Source organism: Sceloporus occidentalis, unplaced genomic scaffold, assembly GCF_023333645.1.
Source record: "Sceloporus occidentalis isolate IW3139 unplaced genomic scaffold, rSceOcc1.0.p SCAF_4, whole genome shotgun sequence".
In the NCBI taxonomy this organism is placed as follows: Eukaryota; Metazoa; Chordata; class Lepidosauria; order Squamata; family Phrynosomatidae; genus Sceloporus; species Sceloporus occidentalis.
Window position 1 is genome coordinate 37,964,784 of NW_028316984.1, and position 23,301 is coordinate 37,988,084.

Below are 23,301 nucleotides of genomic sequence, written 5' to 3' on the forward strand. Positions count from 1 at the left end.
AGAGAGGGTTTGCCATGGCCTCCAAGAGTGTGACTTGCTCAAAGCTGTCCGGTGAATTTCCATGGCTGAGTGAGGACTCAAATCCTGGTCCCCAAAGTCATAGTCCAACTCTTGAACCACTACACCACAGAGGTATATACAATTATGCTTTCCCAGGAGAAGGTGGAATTTTTTCTCAGCCTCATAATACCAGAACCTAGGGTTTATCCACTGAAGCTGAATTGTGGGAGATTCAGGACTGACTAAAGGAAGTAGTCCTTTGCGTAACACATACTGTAGTTAAACAAGGCAACATGACTCAGTACCAATTACTGGAGAACAACTGTGAGAGGATGCTTTTGTCCCCGTTACATTGGTTCTGGATTTCACAGAGACATGTACTTGGCTGCTGTAGGAAATGGGATGTTAGACTAGTTAGGCCTTGGGTCTGATCTAGCAAGGGCTCTTTATTACAGTGGTCCCCCGGGTTACGAAATTAATTCGTTCCGCTGCCCTTTTCGTAACCCGGAAGGCTTTCGCAAGCCGAATTGCCATAGGCGCTAATGGGGAAAAGCCGCGATTTGGTGCGAAATAGCGCCGAAAAGCACCAAAAGTTTTTTCGTAACCCGAAAAAACTTTCGTAACGCGGAACAGTTTTTTTAAATAATTTTTTTTCGTAACCCGGGAATTTCGTAAGGCGGCGCATTCGTATCCCGGGGTACCACTGTATATTTTTTGAACAGATATAACAGCATCTGTTAAGAGATGTGGCTTGTTCTGGCTGTTGTTTTTAGCTATCTAAGGTCCAAATCACACTGCAGAAATAATCTAGTCTTAGACTGCTTTAACTGCCCTGGCTCAGTATTAGGGAATCCTGGGAACCATAGTTTATTGTGACACCAGAGCTCTCTGATAGAGAAGGCCAAATGTCTCATAAAACTACAGTTCCCAGAATTCCCTAGCATTGAGCCAGGGCAATTAAAACAATCTCAAACTGGATTATTTCTGCAGTGTGCTTTGGACCTAAATTTCACTTTTCCAGTGCTAATATTTTATTATAACGGGCTAAGAGAAGGTACATTTACTGACAAGAAGTTCCTGTGGTTTTGAATGTTGGCAAGATGTATTTTCCACACCCAGGGATGATTGGTGGGGAAGTGGCGCTTGGATCATCTGCAACAACCTAGCAGTGATCTGTGGCGAGGCTCTGGAATGAACAGAGAAGATAGTAACAGGAGCTGATTCTTGGCAAGTGCTCCATTTCCCTCTTGGTCCTTAGGATCCAGTTTTGCCCCACTCTTGTGGACTTTTGCAGAACTGATTTTATTGTATAGAGGTAGTGTGTGGTGGTGATGAGGGAAAGTACCCCAAGGGCAGAGAACATGTTGACTGTCAGATATAATCCAGATTCAGGACCCCAGATAAGGAATTTCTAGTGGCTGGAATGGGGTGGGAGGCAGTTGGAAATCCTGGCAGTCTAGTTTGAGGGTGTTGAGCCAAAGGAACCAGTGCCGTCAAAACAACCCTGGCTCCTTTAAAACTTCTGTGCTATCCAAGGGACAAAAGGCTAGTTTATACCAACAGTACTTCACAAGGAAAATTAATCTTGGACTACCCTGCAACAGAGTGTAGGGCATGGGTTACATCATTATGGAGTAATATTTCCTGTACACAGAAAATGAGTGTTATCAAAAAGATAGCTAGCCAAGAATTCTATGATTCTATGAAACTCTTTCTCCTATCATCTGTGTGAAATTCTGCGAGCAAAGGAATTTGAATATATTTGTATGTGTGTCCACGTGTGTATGACAGATGCTGTAATGTAGGGGTACAGAAACTGATGTTCTGATAGAATCCCTACTCAGGTATTTTGAAACAGATTGAATAAACATGCAAGGACTATCGTACTTGCATCCCTCTCTCTTATTTCTGTCATCCTTCTATTTGTGGAGGATAGTGGATCTGAAGAAGAGAGAGCCTGCTTGGAGCCCAGAGGCTTTTCACATGGTTGGCAACCTGTGGTTTCCAGGGTTCTGAACTGGATGAAGAGACTCTCTAGCCAGTAGACTCTCTCCAACACATAGGAAGGCACCAGAAATTATGTACAATGGGTGTAGCTAGCAGGCTCCTCCTCCTCATATTTATTAATGGGCCGCAATATAGCTGATTCATGTTTTTGGTGGGGTGTCAGTAGTGAAGGCAAGGGGAGTCAAACTACATTTTAATTTGTGTGTGGTTTTTAAAAGGTTTTTCATGTTGGTCTTTTTGTTCAGCTCCCTTGCTCGTGAGCTGTCTGGAGGCTTTAGGGGGTTGGGGGGAGGGCTTTGAGGATTGAAGATAGGGTTGCCAGAGTAAAAATTGAAGAGTAGAAGAGGGAATTTCAGCAGGTTGTTTTTGTTATTTAGTTGTGTGACAAGCATCACCTACTGAAATTCCTTCTTCTGCACAACCATTAAAGATAAAGGAGCCCTCTACAGTTTTCACTCTGGCAACCCTAACTACAAAGGATGTTCTAAGGTACTGCTTGTGGGCTGCACTTTCTCCATCCCTTATATAAATACTACAACTTCCAATATAACCGATGTAACACCACAACTGGATTATGAACATAAGGTAACTGTTTTTATATGTGCATGCATGTGGCTCCTCATTTTCACACACTGGTTTAGATGCCATTTTTTATAGAATTCTCAGGCAGTTTCCCATCCCAGGGCATACCTGCTCAGACTCATCTGATTTCACTACAGCCTTTGCCTTCAGATCATCACCTAGGAACCTTAGAGGGCATGTAACTGGCCACCTGTAGTCAGAAGCTGTATCATCTGTGAACTACTTGAACAAGAAGCCTTATTGCATTAAACATAAACCCAGCAGGCAAATGGAGAGAAATGTGTTTCTCTTTCTCAGTCTCCACCTAAAGTTGAAGCAGTTTAGTTCTTTTCCAGTTCTGGGAGCAGGTCATAAAAGTGTCTATTTTGCCAAGCTGGAAAAATCTGTTCGGCAAAAAAGTTGTTTTTACCACCCTCTCCCATGCTTTTATGACTGGAAGAGAACAAAATGTATTTATTTATTTGGAGTATTTATACCCCACTCTTCAGCAACAAAGGCCCTCAGAGCAGCTTACAATTTTTTAAAATTAGACAGTTCCCTGCGCTCAGGTTTACAATCTAAAAAGACATGACACAAGAAGAGAAGGCAATGGCAGTGGGGAAGAGCTCAAGTTCATTGTTCTTCTCTCTCTCTCTGGGGCCATGGTCATGGCATTTGGGCTGGAGGGAGGGCTTTTCTTCTTACTTTGGACGTAGGCCTGATGGAGCTGGCTTGCCCCCCCTCCCGCCTCTGAGATCAGGTGATGGTGGATTGGAAGGAGGGGGGGCTCTTCTTACTTTGTCCAATGGAGCTGGCCTGCCTTTCTCCCCCTCTGAGGCCGGATGATGGTGGATTGGAAAGAGGGGGGCCTTCTTACTTTGTCCGATGGAGCAAAAGTACAAAAGTACTTCAATGTCATGCAGAAACAGAAAGAGAAACACATTTCTCTCTGTTTGTCACCTAAGCTTGTCTTTTAATTCAGTAAGGCTCAAGGTCTTGTGTTTGAAGAAGCCAGCTCCTTCCTTGCCTGTTGAGCTTTACCTCTTGGAACCCCACGGGCCTGGGAGAGCTTTTGGAGGGGTCATCACCTAGTCTGAGTTCTTTTTGATGCTCTTGTTACATATAAGTGCTAATACAGAGGAGTAAAGTGCAGGGGGAAATTGTTTCTGTTGAAAGTGCCATTATTTTTGAGAAGCTAGGATAGAAAAACTGTAAGCTCAGACAGAAGAGGCTGATAATAATTTCAACTGATATGAAAAAGGGTTAACTAATTCTGGTCAGGTGTAACACCACACATTGTAAATTTGCAAACAGGTTTAATTTCTGGTAACAGCAGACAAATGCTTTATTAAAGCAGACGGCAAAGTCCAGCAATCTGTTTCTCAGTGACCCCTGTGCACTCTGCCAGACGTGAAGGGTTGTACCCTGTAGCATACCAAGGGAAAGTCTAAACATGTCACTTCCCAGTACGTTTACAGGCTTCTGGAACAAAACTGTCACGTTAAATCTCCCTGTGAAATTTGAAATGCAGCATTGTGAATGTCTTAGGTTAAAATGCTCAACTTGGAGAGAGGAGCTCATGCAGCAACATCCTGTGAAAGAGTGCTTCTGCTCTGCTAATGAAATATAAAACAACTTGACAGCTGTTAAATTTGTGTCATACCCAGGCTGGAAAATTGGGGAATGCCTGTTTGTTTCTGTCTTTTTCACTCTCTCCACCCATTTCCCACCCTTTTCTTTTTTAACTGTAACAGATTTAGTAATGGGGGTGCACCTATTATTCACTCTTAAACAATGAATTTCCATTTAAAACGGTAAAAAGCACTGGTATGAAAGCCTGAGAGCCTTTGCCAATTATTTAAAGTAAGAAGAGCCCATTTTTATTCAACTCACCTTTTACTATCAAGTGGAAGGTTTGAACACTGATAACAGTGTTGCAGCATAACCTTCATCACTTTCTGCTACTTCCAGCAGTTGTTATGGTTGCATGTTGCACAGTATCTTAATGTTAAGAGGTTCAGGTAAAAAGTGGCCTGCCTCAATCAACTTCCCTCAGCCCACTCTGGCCATTTGTTTTGGGTCACAACTCCCATCACCCCCAGCAGGGACGTAGCTAGGATTTTAGGAAGGGGAGGGTCCAGACTAAGTGCCACCATTATAATGTGGCTTGAGTGTGGCGGTGCAGCAGCACACACCATTCATTTTTCTAATGGGGGGGGTCTGGACCCCAAGAACCCCCCCCCCCTTGGCTACGTCCCTGCCCCCAGCCAATATCGCCTTGGGGAAAACAACTGGACAGGCAGGAGTCTGGGAACTCTCCTCCCAAAAAGTATTTTTTCCAAGCTTGGGCCTTGTCAGCATTGAGTGGGGGTACTGAGTCTAAAGGTAAGTAGATTTACACTGGATCTGCAATGGCAAACTTATGGTCTAAAGCACAGCCAGGACACAGCTTTCTGCTGCTTATTTACCCAGGTTTAGTTACAGATATGACATGGAAATGGCTGTGAGCTTGGATGGCTGCAGAAATTCTTTTTTCTCACCTTTGGGGAAGATTGTGCCTGCTGAGATGCTGATGTTCTACAAAATTAAAAACATCTTTGCCCAACAGCCTGTCTCTTCGTGGGTAGTCAGAACACTGGCTAGAGTGACAGTTTTCTAGGAGACCGTGCTGGGCACCAGGGCATAGTGAGAGAGGGAACTTTGAGCTGAAGGTGGAGGTGTGCATGTGCCATGGCTGGCATCATGAATGGACCCTGCTTGCTGGGTGGAGGGATGCCCTGATGGCATCCGCTGCCTGCATTAACACTAGGGCCATCATCCACTCAGCAACTGAGCACTTGCATAGTGCCCTCTGTGACTTCCCTCCCGCAATACTGTTCCATGGTCACTAGTAGCTTTGCATACTGATCGGTCTCCCTGCCTGTCAGTGTATAGGTAGCAGCAGCTAATTGCATGTTTCTGATTTTTCTTCCCAGTGAATGATGTGCGTTACTGTGTTAGGCTGTGGGCACAGCACCAATGTGAAGCTGTATTGGTGCCATTATGCCTAGCCTGCTATTTTTATGCTTACAAACTCTCTGAACAGCTTTTGTAGGTTTTGGTGGGTTTTTTGGGCTATGTGGCCATGTTCTAGAAGAGTTTATTCGTGACGTTTCACCAGCATCTGTGTCTGGTATCTTCAGGAAAAGATGAAGATGCCAGTCACAGATGCTGGTGAAACGTCAGGAATAAACTCTTCTAGAACATGGCCATATAGCCCTAAAAACCCACAAAAAACTATGGATACAGGCCATGAAAGCCTTCCACTTCTCTGAACAGCCTCATTGAAAATTTTGAAAACCTCCCTAAGTATTCCATACTATTACAGTTTCACATTGTTTTAATAACTTTTTAAAAAATAACTGGCCATGATTTTACAAACTTTTGACTTAAACTTGTTTCACTGCTGGATTTTGTACAAGGGAAAATGCTGCCTGTGGATAGTGAAACCAGAGCTTGGGAATTTGCTTTTTGGACTACAACTCCCAGAATTCTCCCTTACTCTGGGAGTTGTAGTAAAAAAAATTAGTAATTTTTCCAAACTCTGACAGCACCAACCAGGTTAAGGACTGACAAAATAGACCCAAGACTCAAGAACAGCTAAGATGTGTGCTTGTTCATGTAATACCCCTTCTTTTAATGTCTACTGTGGGTACAATTCTAATCTATAGAACATGATCTACTCTAGCAAGCTGTGGCTCATACTTAATAAAAACAGGAAGTCTTTAAATGTGGTGGGATGTTGTACTGTTTTATAGTGCACTGTTTTAAAGCAGTTTTATATTTTTTTAATTATTCTTTTAACGAGTGACCTGTTTTAATATTGTAATGGTTTAATTCTGTTTTAATGCTCATTTTAAATATGTTTTGATTGTACTATTCTTTTAAACTATAAGCTGCTCTGAATCTCAGTTTTGGGGAAAAAGCATGATGGTGGTGGTGGTAAGAGTTCATTGCGTTTAAAAGGTTGTCAGTGTGTTGATTGCAATATACTGTTTTCATGGGGAAATAATAATGTCATGATATCTTTTTTGTGGTCTTCCAGGCAGGAGGTTCCCAAGTTATCTTCACAAACCCCCTGGAGATTGTCAAAATTCGTTTGCAGGTGGCTGGAGAGATCACCACAGGGCCCAGAGTTAGCGCCCTGACTGTGTTAAAAGACTTGGGGATTTTCGGTCTTTATAAGGTACATTTGCTCTTTTTTTAGCAGTCCACTCAAAATCATTTTTGTGCTAAATTTACCAGCGAAACTGTTGAAACAAAACAAAAAGGTTGATGTATGTGAGGAGAGGAAGGAGGGAATCTTTTCAAATCTGAAAACAATCTTTTCCTGCAGGGCAGCCCCACTGCTGAAAATGGAGAGACAACCACGTTTATATTAGTGGCAGTGTGATGTACAAAACACTCCCCCGTGCCTTCCACGGGCTTTTATTCTGAGCCACGGGGAGTCCAGTACTGCAGACCTGCTGGCTTCTGGCACGGATTGTTTCAGTTCGAAAGGTGGTCAGCAGGGATGGAGGGGGTAGTAGCAGGGAGTGAAAAAGTTTCCTTTGCTTCCTTTTTGTGCTTGTTTTGGAGGCTCAAATTGTCTTAACATTTATTTTGTGTCTCCGATATCTCTATTGTTACATTCCCAGCAGGCTGCTCTCTTTGTCTTAATAATATGACGACAGTGAAACAGTGGTAGAGTTTAGCAGGATTCAGATCTTTAAGAAGTTAAGTGATGGGATTTGTCAATAATGAATTCTGTTGTTGTTTTTTAAAAAAATCAGCCAGACCTATACTGTACTGTTCTTCAGCAGAATGCCAGTCAACAGATTCTTTCCCTGCAGGTCTGCTTACTTCCATCATTACAAATCAGAGGTAATGGAGCAGAAGCTATTAGTTTTCTTAAAGTCGGAAGAGTGTTTCTTCTTCCAACACTCTGTGCAAGAAGCTAATATGTGAATTCAGCAGATAGAAGCAACTGTGCTTTTGCGAAGCAGCATTGTATTGTCCTGTGTTGTGATAGCCTTGTGATGACACCTGGGTAGATCTACCTATAGAATGGCATCTTTCATTTAGACATTAATAGATTAAGAACCACACAGCAATATCTTTTTCCTAAAGGAATGTGTGTACCCACAGACAGAGCACACTTTCACTGCAACTACTTCTTGCAGAGAAGTGTTGTGCCCCCCCCCCCCCAGTAAACCCACACACATCTTAAAGAAGTTTTGTCTAGATCCCTTAAAATGCAGCCTGGGCCCATTGGAATTGAATGATTTTGAAAGGAGCAGAATATGAATCTTTTGACTGCAGAGACTTAGGTATATCCCCAAAGGGGTGTCGGAACAAAGTCTGTATCGTCTGTTTCTTAGATCATCCTCTACAAGCTGTGCCCATGGATTTGCCTCTTCTCTAAGGGGAGAGGATAGAGCAGTTGCCGTGTATAAATAATAAGGGGAGGGATCATGGGATCCTGTCTCGGGCAGAATCTCCCATTCAAAGCATGTAATAGACTGGAATGGAACCCAGAAAGGTACTGGAGGGAGTCCATCTTCAACTGCATGTTACAGAGCATTTTGGTCTTGAGCTGGAACTGTTATTTTTCTATCTCCTGTTTGAGTACAATATGTGTGTCTGATGGGGGGTAGAGAACCTTTTAGGCCTCCATCTGTTTTACATAATGACTCCCACATTCTTCCCATAAACACTTTGCCCATCACTTCTGGTGTGGCACCTACAACCTCCGTGGGGCTTCTCCACTTGCCTTTGCAGCCAGGTGTTTCTGTTTGCTATTGCTGCTCATTGCCTCGTTCATGCAAAGAGCACAAGATCTTTTCTTGCTCTGGGATCTCGTAGCTGCTGTTCTTTTTTCAACTGGTACTATCCATTTTCTATCCATGCCACTTGTACAGGAGGCCCAGCACTTCTACTTGTTCTGTTTGCTGCTTTTCCCCCCAGTCAAAACGAACCTGTACAGTCACTGGGGGAAACACCTGGAGAGATATTTAGATCACCCCTTCCTCTGCATCCAGAAGGTCCCCATGTTTCCTGTCAAGAGCCCAGTGTGAGGAGGTATTCTGCCTTTAACCTTTGTATGGAGATTGGCATGCCCTTCCTTTTTCTTTCTCCTATGACAGGGTGCCAAAGCTTGTTTCCTCCGAGACATTCCCTTTTCGGCCATCTATTTTCCTGTGTATGCTCACTGCAAACTGATGCTTGCAGATGAAAATGGCCATGTGGGAGGATTGAATCTCCTTACAGCTGGTGCTATTGCAGGTAAGTTTAGTGTAACTTGCAAGGGACTTCCTCCCACCCCTTTTCCTCCCCCACCCCGTCTCCCATTTCTGACAGTAGTTGATATTCATCAGAGCTACATACAGTATAGGAAGTGAATATACTATTGTATCTAAGTTAATCTAAATTTGATCACTTTTATCCTTGGTGGGAGGTGGTATAATTTTGATGAGAGCTAATTACATTTGCATAATGTGGATAAACAGCTTAATGCAGCTCAGCAACTTGTAGTTGAATGTAGTCTGTTGGTCTCAGTAGTGGGGTTGCAGAACTCCTTGCATCAAATGCCAGTGTTTAAATTTCAGGGAAATATACTGGGGAGTGTGAACATTGTCTGCCCTGTATTTTCCTATGGGTGTGTGTGTGTGTGGGGGGGGTGAACTCTTTAATCTTACACTGTATATGTAGTAAGCCTTTTTAGGAGATTAAAATGAAAACAGTTACTGTAGGAAACATATTCATTGCTGTTAGAACTTCTGGGAAGAGAAAGCCATTAAAGCACTTCTTTAGAAACCAAAATCAAATCAAACCTGTCCTATCTCATGGAACTGTGGTCTGGATTGGGTCACTCAGAGCAGGCGATCCATGTATTTTGGATTTCAGTTCTCAGGAGCCCCAGGCAGTGTGGCCATTGGCAAGGGATTAGGAGAATTATATGTGGACTAAGTTCAGCCCCAAAGCAGCTTTTCTGCCTCCAAGAGTCTCTCTCAAAAAGTTTTTGCCCCAAATATCTAGTAGCACCCCAAGCCCCTACAAGATGCATTTTAGGCCATCACATTGCTTAGGTCTATACAGCACTTCTTTCATAACAGAAAGGAACCATTCAGTCCCACCATCTGCTGCAATTCCCACCTCTGTTGCAGTTCAAAACATCTAGAAGGCCAAAGCTCCCCAAATTTGTCTCAGCTTCTATTTGAAACTTCTCTTCGTCTCTTCTGTTGCCTCTTATTTATTTTACTTTGAGGCAATGTTATCAGGCACTAGAAGCACTACCAATACTGTAAACTTTATAAGGGCAATTTAGCTATTCTGATTTCTGGAGGTGTGACAATACTTGAAGGCACACTTTGCCAGGGGCATTGTTTTATCCTCCAGTTTATACATATGTGCTAGGTTGTATACAGTGGTCATTTAGCAGCCTGTTCCTTCTGGCGTGCAACACAAACAATACTAAATAAAGAATAGATTCTCTGAAAGAAAGATTTGGCATTTCTCTGTGGTAATTGCTGCTTATTTCTGTCGGACTGGAGCATTGTTCTAGGCACATGAATAAATTAAATAGATGGATCAGGAAAAAAACCCTGGTCTCATGCTTTTGAGTACCAGGTTTTCTGAGTCTGTAGAATAATAAAGTAGGCTGGCATCTTCTTTATGAGTCATGGTGTCATAAATCTGATTCATTACATTGCAATTCAATTTTATAGTTATTGCACAGGTCAGAATTTTCTTTTGACCATGTATTTACCAAAAGTCTCCCCAAGATCTGCCTTGTAAGCAGTGCACTTCCACCCCCACCCCCCGCCAAAGACAGCCATTTCTGTATTTCTGGGGAGGAAGGGATGAACTTCAATGTGTCCGGCTCTTTTCCTGTTGTGGGATATGCTGTGAAAGTCATCTGCAGGGAAGGTGTGCGCACATGCCTGTCGCAACACGTTCAGCTATTGGGAAAGAGATGGATGCATCCCTGCTAATCTGTCCCCAGTCCTCCCCACCCCTGGTCCTGGCAATGACAGTGTTTGGGGACAGCTGCACTCCAGATGCAGGATCTTGTCTGTAATATTCTGTGTTCCAGAATATATCTTTTAAACCATGTACATATACAAGGCATTATGCACCTAGGGCATTTCCAGATGAAGCAACATTCTGTGTTTCAAATACAGAATGTTAGAAACATATGGGTTCCATATGTCATCTTCATTATCTTCTCTTGGTAACCTTCCTATATTTTCCCATCTCCTGTGTTTTTCTGTGTTTACCATGTGTGTGTTATGTTCAAGAAGAAAAGTTTTAATTAAGAGCACTAAATTCAGTTTGTTTGTCCTCAGCTAGAGTAGACTCATGGAATCAGTGTGATTTACATAGGTAAATGAAATACTTAAGCATTCAGCAGTTGATTGCATGGTTCTACTCTAGCTGGGACAAACAATTGGATTTAAGCTAGGATAGGAATTGTGTGGGCTTCCAGATACTGACCAGCCATTCCCAACCTTCATCACTGTTGGCCATGTTGTAGCTGCTGGTTTTTTAGCAACCTCTGGAAGGCCACACCATTCCCATAAATTTCAGCCATAAGCACCTTTTGCCAAAGGTCTCACCTGTACATAACTGTGTGGGGAAATGTATTGTAACATAAGACAAGAAGACCAGTGATGTTGCTGGCCTTTGAAGGGCACAGCTTTAGCTTTTATCAGCAAACCAGGGACGTAGCCAAGGGGGGGGGGTCCTTGGGGTCCGGACCCCCCTTCCATTAGAAAAATGAACGGTGTGTGCTGCTGCGCCGCCGCACCCAAGCCCCATTATAATAGTGGCACTTAGTCTGGACCCCCCCCCCCCCCTTTCCTAAAATCCTGGCTACATCCCTGAGCAAACATATACATTTACAAATGTATTCTTAGGAGTTGCCACTGTTTCTGCCTCTCTCTGGTGCCTCATTTCTACTATACTCTCATTTCTCCTGAAAGGCGTGCCTGCTGCTTCCTTGGTGACCCCTGCTGATGTCATCAAGACAAGACTGCAAGTGGCTGCCCGTGCTGGTCAAACAACATACAATGGAGTTATTGACTGCTTTGGAAAGATACTTAGAGAAGAAGGGCCGTATGCTCTCTGGAAGGGAGCTGGAGGTGAGAAAAGGATTTCAAATGTTGTGCATGTCTGGAAGGGGTTACCCTTTTAATTAGTATTATCAAACAATATAAGTGTAGTAGGCCAAGCTTTGCAGCTGGTTCCATTTGAGTCAACTTTAGCAACTATTTAACTATTGCACCATAAATACTGTGCTTATTTTCTTCCAACAGCACGGGTGTTCAGATCGTCACCCCAGTTTGGTGTTACTCTAGTGACCTATGAACTTCTGCAGCGTTGGCTTTATGTTGATTTTGGAGGCATGTAAGTACAATTGTGATTATCTTTGTTAAGATAGGACCCAAGCATTAACTTTCTCACTGATGAAAGTGCTTGCTCTATTTGCATGAGTTTGTGAAACTAATTACAGAAAGCATTGGAGCACTGCAATATTCTTATACTCTTTACATTTCATATAGCTTGTTGCTCTATACTGCAGTACTCATTTGCTGGCATAGAAAGACTTCATTGGGGAATAGTTGGAACAACAATTTAAAAAAATGACTGGGAGATCTGCCTTAATTTTTCCCCCAGCGTTTAAGCAACAACCTCCAAAGGCCTATGTTCATTGGCAAGAAAACAGTCCCGCAAATACAACTGGCTGGGTCCATAGGTTGCTGCCGCCAGCAGAAGCACTCCCTGAGTGCTCCTATTGGGAGCAAAAAGAGGTGATTTTGGCCAATTCCTTCAGTGCTCCTGAAGTTGAATTGTATTGAATAGAGCTCTGGTTGCACTTGGTTTCCCTTGTCCTCCAGACCAGATTTTCAGAAGATCTAGGGGGGTGCAGAGAATGGGGTGATCCAATTAAATCTCTTTTATGTTGTATCATTAGTAGAAATGCTCCACTGGATAAAAGCCAAAGGAACCCTTCTGTTTGTGGCAGGCATGGTCTTGACCTGGCCTTTGGGATTTTAAAAGCTCATGAAAGCATCTAGTGCATCAGTATCACATGCAGTAATTACATTTAAATCTCACTTCTTAAAGCAATATTCCATGTAATTTAACATGCATGTTACAAATAATTTAGGGGCTAAGTAGGAACCGTGAAAAATCACCCAATCTTCACTTGCCAGAAAGCAGCCACTGTGATCAATGGGGTCGATATTCCACTCGCTCTCATGCAAGCAATCTCCAGCATAAGGGGAAATTGCAACAGGAGCCTTGCTTTTGCCTGTTGTACTGGAGATTGCTCATGGGAAAGACTGGGACCACCAGTCAGCTGCTTCCCAACTGACAGAGGAACAGGCCCCCATTGATCACTATGGCTGCTTCCCAGTAAGTGAAGACTGGGGGGATTGGGGTGGGATTCAAATAACTATGGTGGTTATGCATTCATAAATCCCCAACAGGGTTTCAGCCATGGTCATTAATGGCTGGCTAGCAGGCAGGGTGACTTTCATTCCACTCACAATATTTGATAAGCACTCCTGAAGCTGAGGGTCATAAGCATCTGCGCTAGCAGCTGTATGCATGGGCAGAGATCCTTGCAGGAATTGCTTAACAGTGCCAGGCAGGATTAGATATATGGCTGTTATCCACCAATGCTGACAATATTTGATTTCTGTCCATTTTGCCTCCTAATAGCAAACCCTCTGGTTCAGAACCTACACCCAAGACTCGAATCTCAGACCTTCCTCCTGTTAATCCTGACCACATTGGTGGCTATCGACTAGCAACAGCTACTTTTGCTGGGATAGAGAACAAGTTTGGCCTTGCTCTGCCAAAGTTTCGACCAGCAAGTGTCGCTTCAGCACAACCCAAAGCAACAGCTTGAATCCTGAGCTGATCTTCCAAGCCAGATAAAAATGGTGCAATGGACAGATAGAATTCTGCTTCTCCAATCAGCTGCATGAGGCTCTAGCTGAATGGAGAGTTGATACTGAATCACTCCTTTCTATACAAAACACAGGTAATCATTTGCACACAGGAGACTGATTCACGCTTTATGCTCTCTGCATAGACCTTTTCTCCCATCCCAGAGGCATGAATTAGTAACCAAGATTTGGCTTTGCACAGCTTGCACTCCATGTTACTGTACATATTGTACATCTTTGTACAGAGACATCATCATGGCATTGAAATGCAACTACATTTGTAGAAACAGGGATTGCAGTTCTATATAGTTTGAAATGTACAGAACGTTTTGAAAGTGTTTTATTAAAAATCATGTAACAATAAATTTATTTAAAACCAATATACTCTAGCTGTCTTTCCCCCTTTTTCACTCGCTGTGAAGCAATGTTTTAAATAAGCTGGGCCTCTCTTCTCCATCTAGGTGAAGGACAGCAGCCAGCTCTGAGAGGGAAAGTTTACGTCTTCCATGTTAGCATTCTGCTGTATGTGTGCTAACAAAGAACACAGGTTTCTTTCAAATGAGGCACTTTAACCATGTTTTGAAATGGGCAAGTAAAGGATCATAGAATCATAGAATCAAATGAATGGACCTTGGAGCCCTGCAGGTTTGAACTTACAATCTTGTGGCTGTAGTACTGGCATTTAACCACTGGGCCACCAGGGCTCCTTACCATGAAACCTGGGATAGACTGGCAAGATTGCCCTGTTTTGAACATACCTAGCTATGCTTAAACTAAAGTAAGCACAAATCTTACACACTTTCCCTGCCTACATCAGCAAATCTATCATATCTGTACGAAAAGAATCTATGGGTACCAAGTTCAGGATGATGCACATGTAATGGGTAATATTATTAATCACCTCTGAAGTCTTCAGTTGGGCACCAAAGAGGGGAAAAGACAGTGGGAAATATTTGGTATCTCTTATTTAATACTGTATGTGTATCCAAATTAAGCCTCTGTTTATACAAGACCACTATCGGGAAGCTTAACATTACTGCTATGGAACAATTACTGCTATTATAAGAGTGCCTCTTGGTTGCAAAATAGGCAACTGAGATATGAAGGATCTCACTACACTCTCATTAGCTTTTTTTGGGTGTTACAACACAAAAGGAACAGGCACTGGTTGAACTATGCAGAAATGTGCACTATCAAAGAAGCTAAACAGTAGTAAATTGACTTTAAACAATATGGCCAAAAGGGTGGGGAGCCAAAGAGAAGCAGAGCAGAATGGACAATAAATAACTGTTCCATTTTGGCATCATTATTTGCCATAGTCATGGAGCCATTCTTCACCAATGGTCATGCTGGTAGATACAATTTCTGACCCAAAACATCTGGAAGACACGAGACTGCAGATAGCTAATCAATATGCATTGCCAGCAGAGGTGACTACCTGGGCACCTGTGGGTGGAGGACCCTTTAAAACGCCCTCCCAGAACATGCACTGCAATACCTATGCAGGATTTCCGGCAGAGTTCTTTCCTAGCTGTACTTGGAGACCAAGGAATTGAATCTACACACCAAGCACTGAAAAGCATGTGGTTTTATCAATTTATGCATGAGGGAGAAACTATGCTATTGTTTCACCATCCTCTTATTGGATAGCTCAAGAAATACAATAATTGTAAGATTTAATGGCTATGGAGCATAAATTTGGAATGCTTTTATGTATAACCTATAGTGGTGAGAAATCAGAGTACATTGCTCTATACCAGAACCCTGAGGACTAGAAATGGCATTGCAAATTTTCTATGTCAATGAGAACAACATGTTCTTCTCCATTAAAGTCTGTAAAGGTATCTGGAGAGATTACCCCTTTATCACAGATTTTTGGTAAAGGGCTGCTTTGTGCATATTTTTCCTCATATTAAAATAAATCAAGTTATGAGATAAATCAAGTAAATGTAATAATTTTTGCAGAAATCTAACATTCAGAAGTCAATCCCATGCTTCACAAAATTTTATTATACGCACAAAATAAAAACTGCATTCTGAAAGTGTCAGTTGAATTATCTTCCCACAAATTCTCTCTTCCATAAACTACTGACAATGCCACCTTTCAAAAAAGTACTATTTGTAAAGACATTTGTGAGAAAAGGCCATGTTACTGTTTATTTATAAAGGATTAGTACTATATTGAACAGATTTAACAAAAAATCTGAAGTGCTTTAGAAAGTTTCCACTGCTTAAAAAATGTTTTACAGAGTATGTATTCATATACATGACCTACCACCATAGTCTGGAGCCTACTGTATAATAATTAGGATAAAGGTTACTGTGAACAGATGCATGCACAAATCTAAGTATTTCCATATCAGCTCCCCATTCCCGCCTGAGATGTTCACAGCATAGTCTTATCAATTTAATTGAGGAAGGTTCATATTCAGAAATGCATATATCTTAATTGTTCAGAAACAGTTAGATGCTGCTGAAAGTTGGACAACCTAAGTAACTTTAAATATATAATGTGGTTAGTGTTTCAGTATACTCCTCACCAAGTCAGAGTAAATAATAAATTACAATGATCGCATTAAGAATGTGATTTAGCTTTAAAAACCAACTTTACAAGATCTGCCTCAGTGATCTTCATACATTTGCCAAATCCACAGTTTACTCCACATTTTCATCTTCAAGTTCTGTTGCCAACTAATACTACTACTCTCAAGCCCTCTTTATCCCACTCCCCAAAGTACTGCTAGACCATGTCTGAAAAATTTAGGAAGGAATTCGCGTTGCTGCTTCCTCTTCTGCATCAGCTCTGTTTGCATTAATTTCTGCCAATGTGCGACCAAACCGTGTCCATTCATCGCTTCGTGGAACAGCAATTTGCTGTGGAAAAACAGATGGGAAGCATTAATGAAACACACTGACTTCATTTATTCTTAGATTTCTTAGATTGTATGCCATAGGCAGGCTTACTCTTTTATATTTATTGTTTTTATGTACAGCGCTGTGCAAATCTACAGCACTATATAAATAAAGAAGGACAGGTTGCTTACCTGTAACGGTATTTCTTCAAGTGGTCATCTGCGAATACATACAAATGGGTTTTACTGCGCCTGCGCAGTGCTGCTCGGAACCTACTGGAATCACTGGGCAAAGTTTACTTTGCAACATATAGAAACTTTTTGGCGGTAACTCCGCCCACCCGTTATAAGGCCCCTGCCTTCCCGCTCTTTTCCCCAGTTCCGCAATTTTTCCGCCAAGCAGGCGATGGAAAGAGCCAATAAGAGCAGGACACTGAGGGGATGGACGTGTGGGATTTGTATGTATTCGCAGATGACCACTCGAAGAAATACCGTTACAGGTAAGCAACCTGTCCTTCTTCTTCATGGTCTCTGCGAATCATACAAATTGGTTTAGACTGACAAGCTTAGGTATGCGGCGGAGAGTGTGTCCTGAGACCAAAGCTATGGTGAACCAAAGGTATATTTATTGCAATAATAAACACGTTGAGCCATAAAAAGAGTCAGCCCTTTTGTTCATGCACAAACCAAACATAGCAATAACATTGCAAAACCTGAGAAGGGAATAAAGGGTCGTGCAAGACCAGTCCCATTGAAATTGTGCAAACCCACATTCAACAGAATGCAAAAACAATGGCATTATGTACATAAATGCTGAGGACCAAACACATCAGAATTGCAATCAATGCAACCCTGAAACCAACACAGCCCTCCCGAAAGCTGTGTCTCGGATGGCTCTGGTGTCCAACCTGTAATGCTTAATAAAAGTGAAAGGCTGGGACCAGACAGCAGCCTTGCAGATATCCTCCAGGGGAATCCCCGACAGGAATGCGGAGGATGCTGACATTGCCCTTGTGGAATGGGACCGAACCCTGCCAGGGAGAGGTTTGCCCAATAGTTCATAGCAGAGATGGATGGTACCGGCCACCCATTTGGAAAACCTCTGCGCAGACACAGGCAACCCTCTTTTCGGCTCTGAGTAGCATTGGAAGAGTCTTTCGGAGTGACTGGAGGCAGCAGTTCTGTCCAAGTAAAAAGCCAGAGCTCTCCTGACATCAAGAGAGTGCAGGCTTCGCACCGCATCCGAAGTCAGGTTGGATGCGAGCGTAGGCAACACAATGTCCTGGCACATGTGGAAAGCAGACACAACCTTAGGCAAGAAAGTAATGTCTGTCCGAAGGACCACCTTGTCCCTGTGAAACCTCAGGAAGGGCTGGTCCCTCCGCAAGGCACAGAGTTCGCCCACACGACGGGCAGAGGTGATGGCCACCAGAAAAGCGGTTTTCCAAGTCAGTAGTCTCAAGTCCGCTGTGGCCATCGGTTCAAAGGGCTTGTATTGGAGCGCGGACAGTACCGCCTCCAAGCTCCAAGCCGGTGCCGGTACCGACACAGGAGGATGCAGGTTGGCACATCCCTTAAGGAACCCCTTCACCAAGGGATCCCTGAAAAAGGAAGCCCTCCCCCCGAATTGGTACTTAGCACAAATAGCAGATAGATAGCACTTGATGGATGCGAGACACAACCCCTCATCCAAAAGCGCCATCAAAAACTCCAGCACCACTGGAGTGGATACCTGAGCAGGGGACAGACCCTTCTGGTCAAGAAAGAGGCTAAACCTCTTCCATTTCAGGGCGTAGGACCACTGGGTGGAAGGTTTCCTTGCCGCCAGGATCACTGTCCTCACTGCCTCCGGCAGGGCGGTTTGAGCTGTATCCTCCAGGCCACCAGCGGTAGGCTCTCGATGTCCGGATGGAGAATCCGTCCGTCCTGGATCGATAACAGGTCCGGGCGGGGATCAAGGCGGAGGAAGCATCTCTTGGAGAGGTGGAGAAGGGATGCGAACCAAGGCTGTCTCGGCCACCACGGGGTGATCAGGATCGCATGCGAACGGTCCGTTGTCATCTTGGACACCACCCTGATGATGAGAGGGAACGGAGGGAAGGCATAGAGGAGCTCTCCCGTCCAAAGGAAGGCGAACGCGTCTCCGAGGGATCCGTCCATTCGCTTCCTGGAGCAGAACTGGGGACAGTGGCTGTTCCATCCAGTCGCGAAGAGGTTGATCCGGGGAGTTCCCCACCGGTCGAAGAGGTCGGTGACCGTCTCGGGATGGAGCCTCCACTCGTGGCACACCGTCGGAGATCTGCTGAGGCGATCTGCTAACTCGTTGTCCTCTCCGGGAAGATGAATCGCCTGGAGGAGCACCTGTCTCTGGATGCACCAGTCCCAGATGCGGAGAGTAAGGTCGAGCAGGGTCCTGGACCTGGTGCCTCCTTGTTTGTTGATGTAATACATCACAGTGGTGTTGTCCGTCCTCAGGAGGACCACCTTGCCTACGACAGTGGATTCGAATGCCCTCAGTGCCTTTTCGACTGCCAGCATCTCCAGTGCGTTGATGTAGAGAAGCTTGTCCTGGGCAGACCACTTGTCCTTGATGACCAGGTCGAGTAGGTGGGCGCCCCATCCCTCCAGGGAAGCATCGGTTGTCAGAGTCAGTTGGGGCTGAGGCTGATGGAAGGGCATCCCGGGGCACACGTTGCGGCAGTCCAACCACCATCTCAGGGAAGCAGCTACAGGTCTTGGTACCGTGAGCCACTTGGACGGAGGGTCCTCCATCGGGGAGAAGACCGAGAGGAACCAGGATTGCAGAGGTCGAAGGCGAAGTCTTGACCAAGGCGTGACAAACGTTGTTGATGCCATGTGGCCCAGGGCGACTTGAACGTCTCTGGCCCTCACCCTTCTGTGGGAGATGCAAGGCCTGAGCGATGTCGTCAGCGCCTGGAAACGGTCTGGAGGGAGAAAGGCGGAGCATCTTTCGGAGTCGAGGATGGCCCCGATGAACTTGACCTGTCTGGTCGGTGTGAAGTGGGACTTTTCCCGGTTGATGACCAGTCCGAGGGAGTCCAAGAGGTGCAAGGCGAATGAGACCGCTTCCTGCAGCTCTCGCTGGGACTCGGCGGCAAACAGCCAGTCGTCCAGGTACGGGAAGACCATGAAGCCTTTTTGATGAAGGTATGCCACTACCGGTGCCATGCACTTTGTGAAAACTCTCGGTGCCGTGGCAAGGCCGAAGGGGAGCACGTTGTAGTGGTACGCGGTGGAGCCTACGGCAAAGGCGAGGAATCTCCGGTGGGACTCCCGGATCCGATGTGGAAGTAGGCATCCTTCAGGTCGACGGTTGCGAACCGCAGGCCCTGGTGGAGCAGAGGCAGAATGGAAGCCAAGGTTACCATTCGAAAGCGACGGTATTCAAGGAACAAGTTCAATTGTCTCAAGTCCAGGATGGGCCTGATGCCGCCATCAGCCTTCGGTACCGTGAAGTACCTGGAGAAAAATGCCCTAGAGCATTGGTCGGGCGGCAAAGGGGAGATTGCCCCCTTTTCCAGCAAGGTGCGCACTTGTCGAGAAGGGTGTTCGAGGGGACAGTGGACATGAAGGCTCCGGTTGGTGGGAGCTCTTGGAACTCGAGGGCATATCCCCTACGGACAATGTTGAGAACCCACGAGTCCGATGTTATTGATGCCCAGGTGTTAACAAAGGGCTTTAGAATGTCCACAAAGAAGAGGGGCGAAGGGGAGACGAAGCGCGCTGCGTCCCTTCAGGCTCTCTTCTTCCCCTGGTCGGTGTCCTGCCGGCGGGACTTGCGGTACCGAGGCGGGAAGTTACGACGGCCAGAGGAGGAGGAAGACTGCGAGGGGTAACGGCGTCTCTGGGAGCCCTGCTGCTGAGACTGCCGATCCTGGGAGAAGGTTGCCTGCGACTGACCTTGTGGCTGCCACGGGCGCTGTCGCTTCCGGAAGGGCGAGACGGATGCGGAGGACATCCCATGCTTCTTCGCTGCCGGCTTCATCCTGAACTTCCTGTTCAGGCGGTCGTCGGTTTCGGCATGGAAAAGCCCAGTCCCGTCGAGCGGCATGTCTTCGATGGCCGCCTTGACGCTGGGATTGAGGTCAGACGCCCTCAACCAGGCGTGTCGCCGAAGCGCCATCGACGCCGACATGGCCCTTCCCGCACAGTCTGCCACATTCCTGGAGGCAGTGATGAGCCAACTCCCGATGGAATGGGCTTCGTCCCGGATTTCCACCAGCTGCCTCTGGATCTCATCTGGGACATTTGGTACGAGGGGGGAGATCCGTTCCATCAAGGTCTGGATGTAGGCCCCCATGCAGGCGTTATAATTGGTGGCCTTCACTGCGAGGGCTGCCGCCGAATAGGCCTTCTTGGCCAGGCCATCAATTTTCTTCGCCTCCCGGTCGACGGGGGAGGTCGCCTGCTTCGGGACGAAACTGTGCTGGGCCCCTTCCACAACGGCCTAGTTCGGCTTGGGGTGGTCGGCCAACCAAGCGCAGCTTGCCGGAGCGACCCTGTAAAGCGACTCGACCTTGCAGGACGAGCCAGTCAGGGAAGCCGGGGCGTCCCAGGACCTCCGGACTATGATCTCCAGGGACGGCAGCAGGGGGATGGAAGGCAGTGTGGGCACCCGTCCATGCACCCGACGCTCCACTGGGTCACGGGCCTCCTCCTCGGGAAAAGAGAGCTCGATGTCCAGGGCCCTGGCCATTTTTACGACGTGCTCGCTGAAGGTGCGCACGTCGTCCGATGGAGACGATGGCTCAGGGTGGTGCGTCCTCTGAGGAGAAGCTGACGCCGAGAGATCGTCGTCCTCGGAGGGGATGTCCGATGGAGGTAGGGGCTCCTCTTCGGAGACCGTGTCAGAGGTATGTCCGGGACTCTGACCTGGGACCTCGGACGAACCGGGATGCGGGATGTCGAGGTCTCCGACCGACGGCGAGGCACTGAAGAAGCGTCACAGGCGAAGGGGGAGGCCTGTCCAAAACAGAGGCACTCGGAACCGACTGAGCAGATGTGCCCTCCTGAGAGTCCGTAGGACGAGGATTGAGTCTGGTGAACTCTCTGATGGCCACATCCGTCAGAACGGACATGAAATAACGGCCCGTCTCTGAGTCGAAGAACAAGTCCGGGGCTTCCTCTCTATGGCCATCATCGCCATCGTCCTCATCATCGGAGTGGGGGAAGGGCGGAGGCAGCTCTGCACGAGGGGAGCCGGTGGCGGTGTCCTCCACATCACGAACGAAGTCCACGGTGGGCTGAACCGGCGTGTCCAGAACCGGGACCGGCTGTACCTCGGGAGCGGGTTCCGGGATGGAGGGAGTCGCAGGAGCGCGGGCCTTCTTGGAAGGGGAGCGCTTCTTGTCCTTCGCCTTGGAAGACAAGTCCGTCCCGGCGTGGTCCTTTGGGCGCTTGGACTTCTTAGGCGCTGGGTCCCGTTCGGCCTCCTTCCGACGCCGCTTCTTTCCCGATCTCGGGGTCTCGGCTGGGTCCTTGGGAGGGAAGAAGGGATTCTCCGGGAGGTCCAGGAGGATGGCGGCTCCTGATGAGGAAGGCCTTGGAGACTTAGCCCTCTCAAGGGGCTGGGCTCTTGTCGCTCCCGAAGGCGAAGCCGGCTCCCTCGGCTTGGAGGCGTGTCGAGATGCCTTGGAGGACGAAGGCAAAGCGAGCCGGACCTCCGTTTCCGTCCGTTCCCTCGCATGCGAGCCCTCCAGGGACGGTTTTCTCTCGGATTTTGACTTGGGCTCAGAACCCTCAGTCCCCGAGGTTTTCTGGGGGCTCTTGGAGGGTTCGTTGGTGGCACTGGGCGGTTTCGAGCCACGGGCCACATCGGAGGTGGTGGGAGCCACTGTCCCGGCCGGGACAGACACCATGCTGGACACACTGGCCCTGACGGATGTCACACTGGACACGCTGGCCTGGAAGATGAAGTGGGCGGGGTGGTCGGCGGGACTGATGCCGGGCGGGAACCTCCCTCCTGTACCTTGCCCAGGGCAATCGCTGAGGTCAGCTGGGACTCACAATTTTTCTGGGCTTGAGATGAGAGGGACTTGCAGAGCAGGCAAGCCTTGGCATCGTGGTCCTTGCCCAAGCACAGGAGGCAGGAGGAGTGCGGGTCTTGGACGGGCACCTTGCCCCCGCAAACGTCGCACTTCTTGAAAGGTGCGGGCATGATTCCGAAGTCGTCAAAGCCAGAGGAAAATCCAAAACGAGGTCAGCAGTCCGAAAGTCCCAAGTTACCAGGGGCGGGAGACAAAGAATGGTCAAAAGACAGTCCGAGGTTCGAGAGAGAGTGATTCCAAAGAGCTAGTAGAGCAAGCGAAGTTCCTTCAAGCAGCTAGCGCGGCGGAAAAAAGGAACTGGGGAAAAGAGCGGGAAGGCAGGGGCCTTATAACGGGTGGGCGGAGTTACCGCCAAAAAGTTTCTATATGTTGCAAAGTAAACTTTGCCCAGTGATTCCAGTAGGTTCCGAGCAGCACTGCGCAGGCGCAGTAAAACCTATTTGTATGATTCGCAGAGACCACAAAGAATAATAATAATAATCTATTAACACAATACCTTATATCCAAGGTGTGGCTGCAAGGAGGGTATGCGTGTTGTTCTGTGAACTTTTGCATAGACAGCTGAGGCACAAGCTGGTTGTGTAAAAGCTCTAGGAGGTCACAAAACATTCTTGGGAGCCTATACAAATGGAAGACCCCCCTGCAAATTTGATTCATCTCCCAATGCTTCTGTTAAATTCTGACCTTATCTGCACTGACCAGTCCCCCACGCCCCTGTCTTGGTGGCACCCTGTTCAGATGATGGACAGCCCAAATCCCAGTTTTGGTGTGAGCAGTCCTGATAACATCTGGCATGGTCACCACCAAAACCAGGGTGTAACACTGTTAAGACTTTTT

General features: G+C 46.4%; 2 protein-coding genes across 6 annotated transcripts in view; one reads left to right on the forward strand and one right to left on the reverse strand.

Annotated features, from left to right (window-relative positions):
• The window catches only part of SLC25A12 (solute carrier family 25 member 12), an 81,349-nt gene extending 67,421 nt beyond the window's left edge, over positions 1-13,928 (forward strand). The window contains exons 14-18 of the mRNA XM_089519758.1: positions 6,653-6,793; positions 8,733-8,871; positions 11,571-11,729; positions 11,904-11,994; positions 13,315-13,928. Coding sequence (XP_089375884.1) covers positions 6,653-6,793; positions 8,733-8,871; positions 11,571-11,729; positions 11,904-11,994; positions 13,315-13,504 — 720 coding nt within the window. The 3' untranslated portion in view covers positions 13,505-13,928. The remainder of the gene's footprint in view (positions 1-6,652; positions 6,794-8,732; positions 8,872-11,570; positions 11,730-11,903; positions 11,995-13,314) is intronic.
• A 1,603-nt stretch (positions 13,929-15,531) lies between these two features.
• Positions 15,532-23,301, reverse strand: part of DYNC1I2 (dynein cytoplasmic 1 intermediate chain 2) — a 57,194-nt gene continuing 49,424 nt past the window's right edge. For all 5 annotated transcript variants that reach the window (XM_089519762.1, XM_089519760.1, XM_089519761.1 and 2 more), the window contains one exon: positions 15,532-16,418. In XM_089519762.1, the coding sequence (XP_089375888.1) occupies positions 16,305-16,418 (114 nt within the window). In that variant the 3' untranslated portion in view covers positions 15,532-16,304. The remainder of the gene's footprint in view (positions 16,419-23,301) is intronic.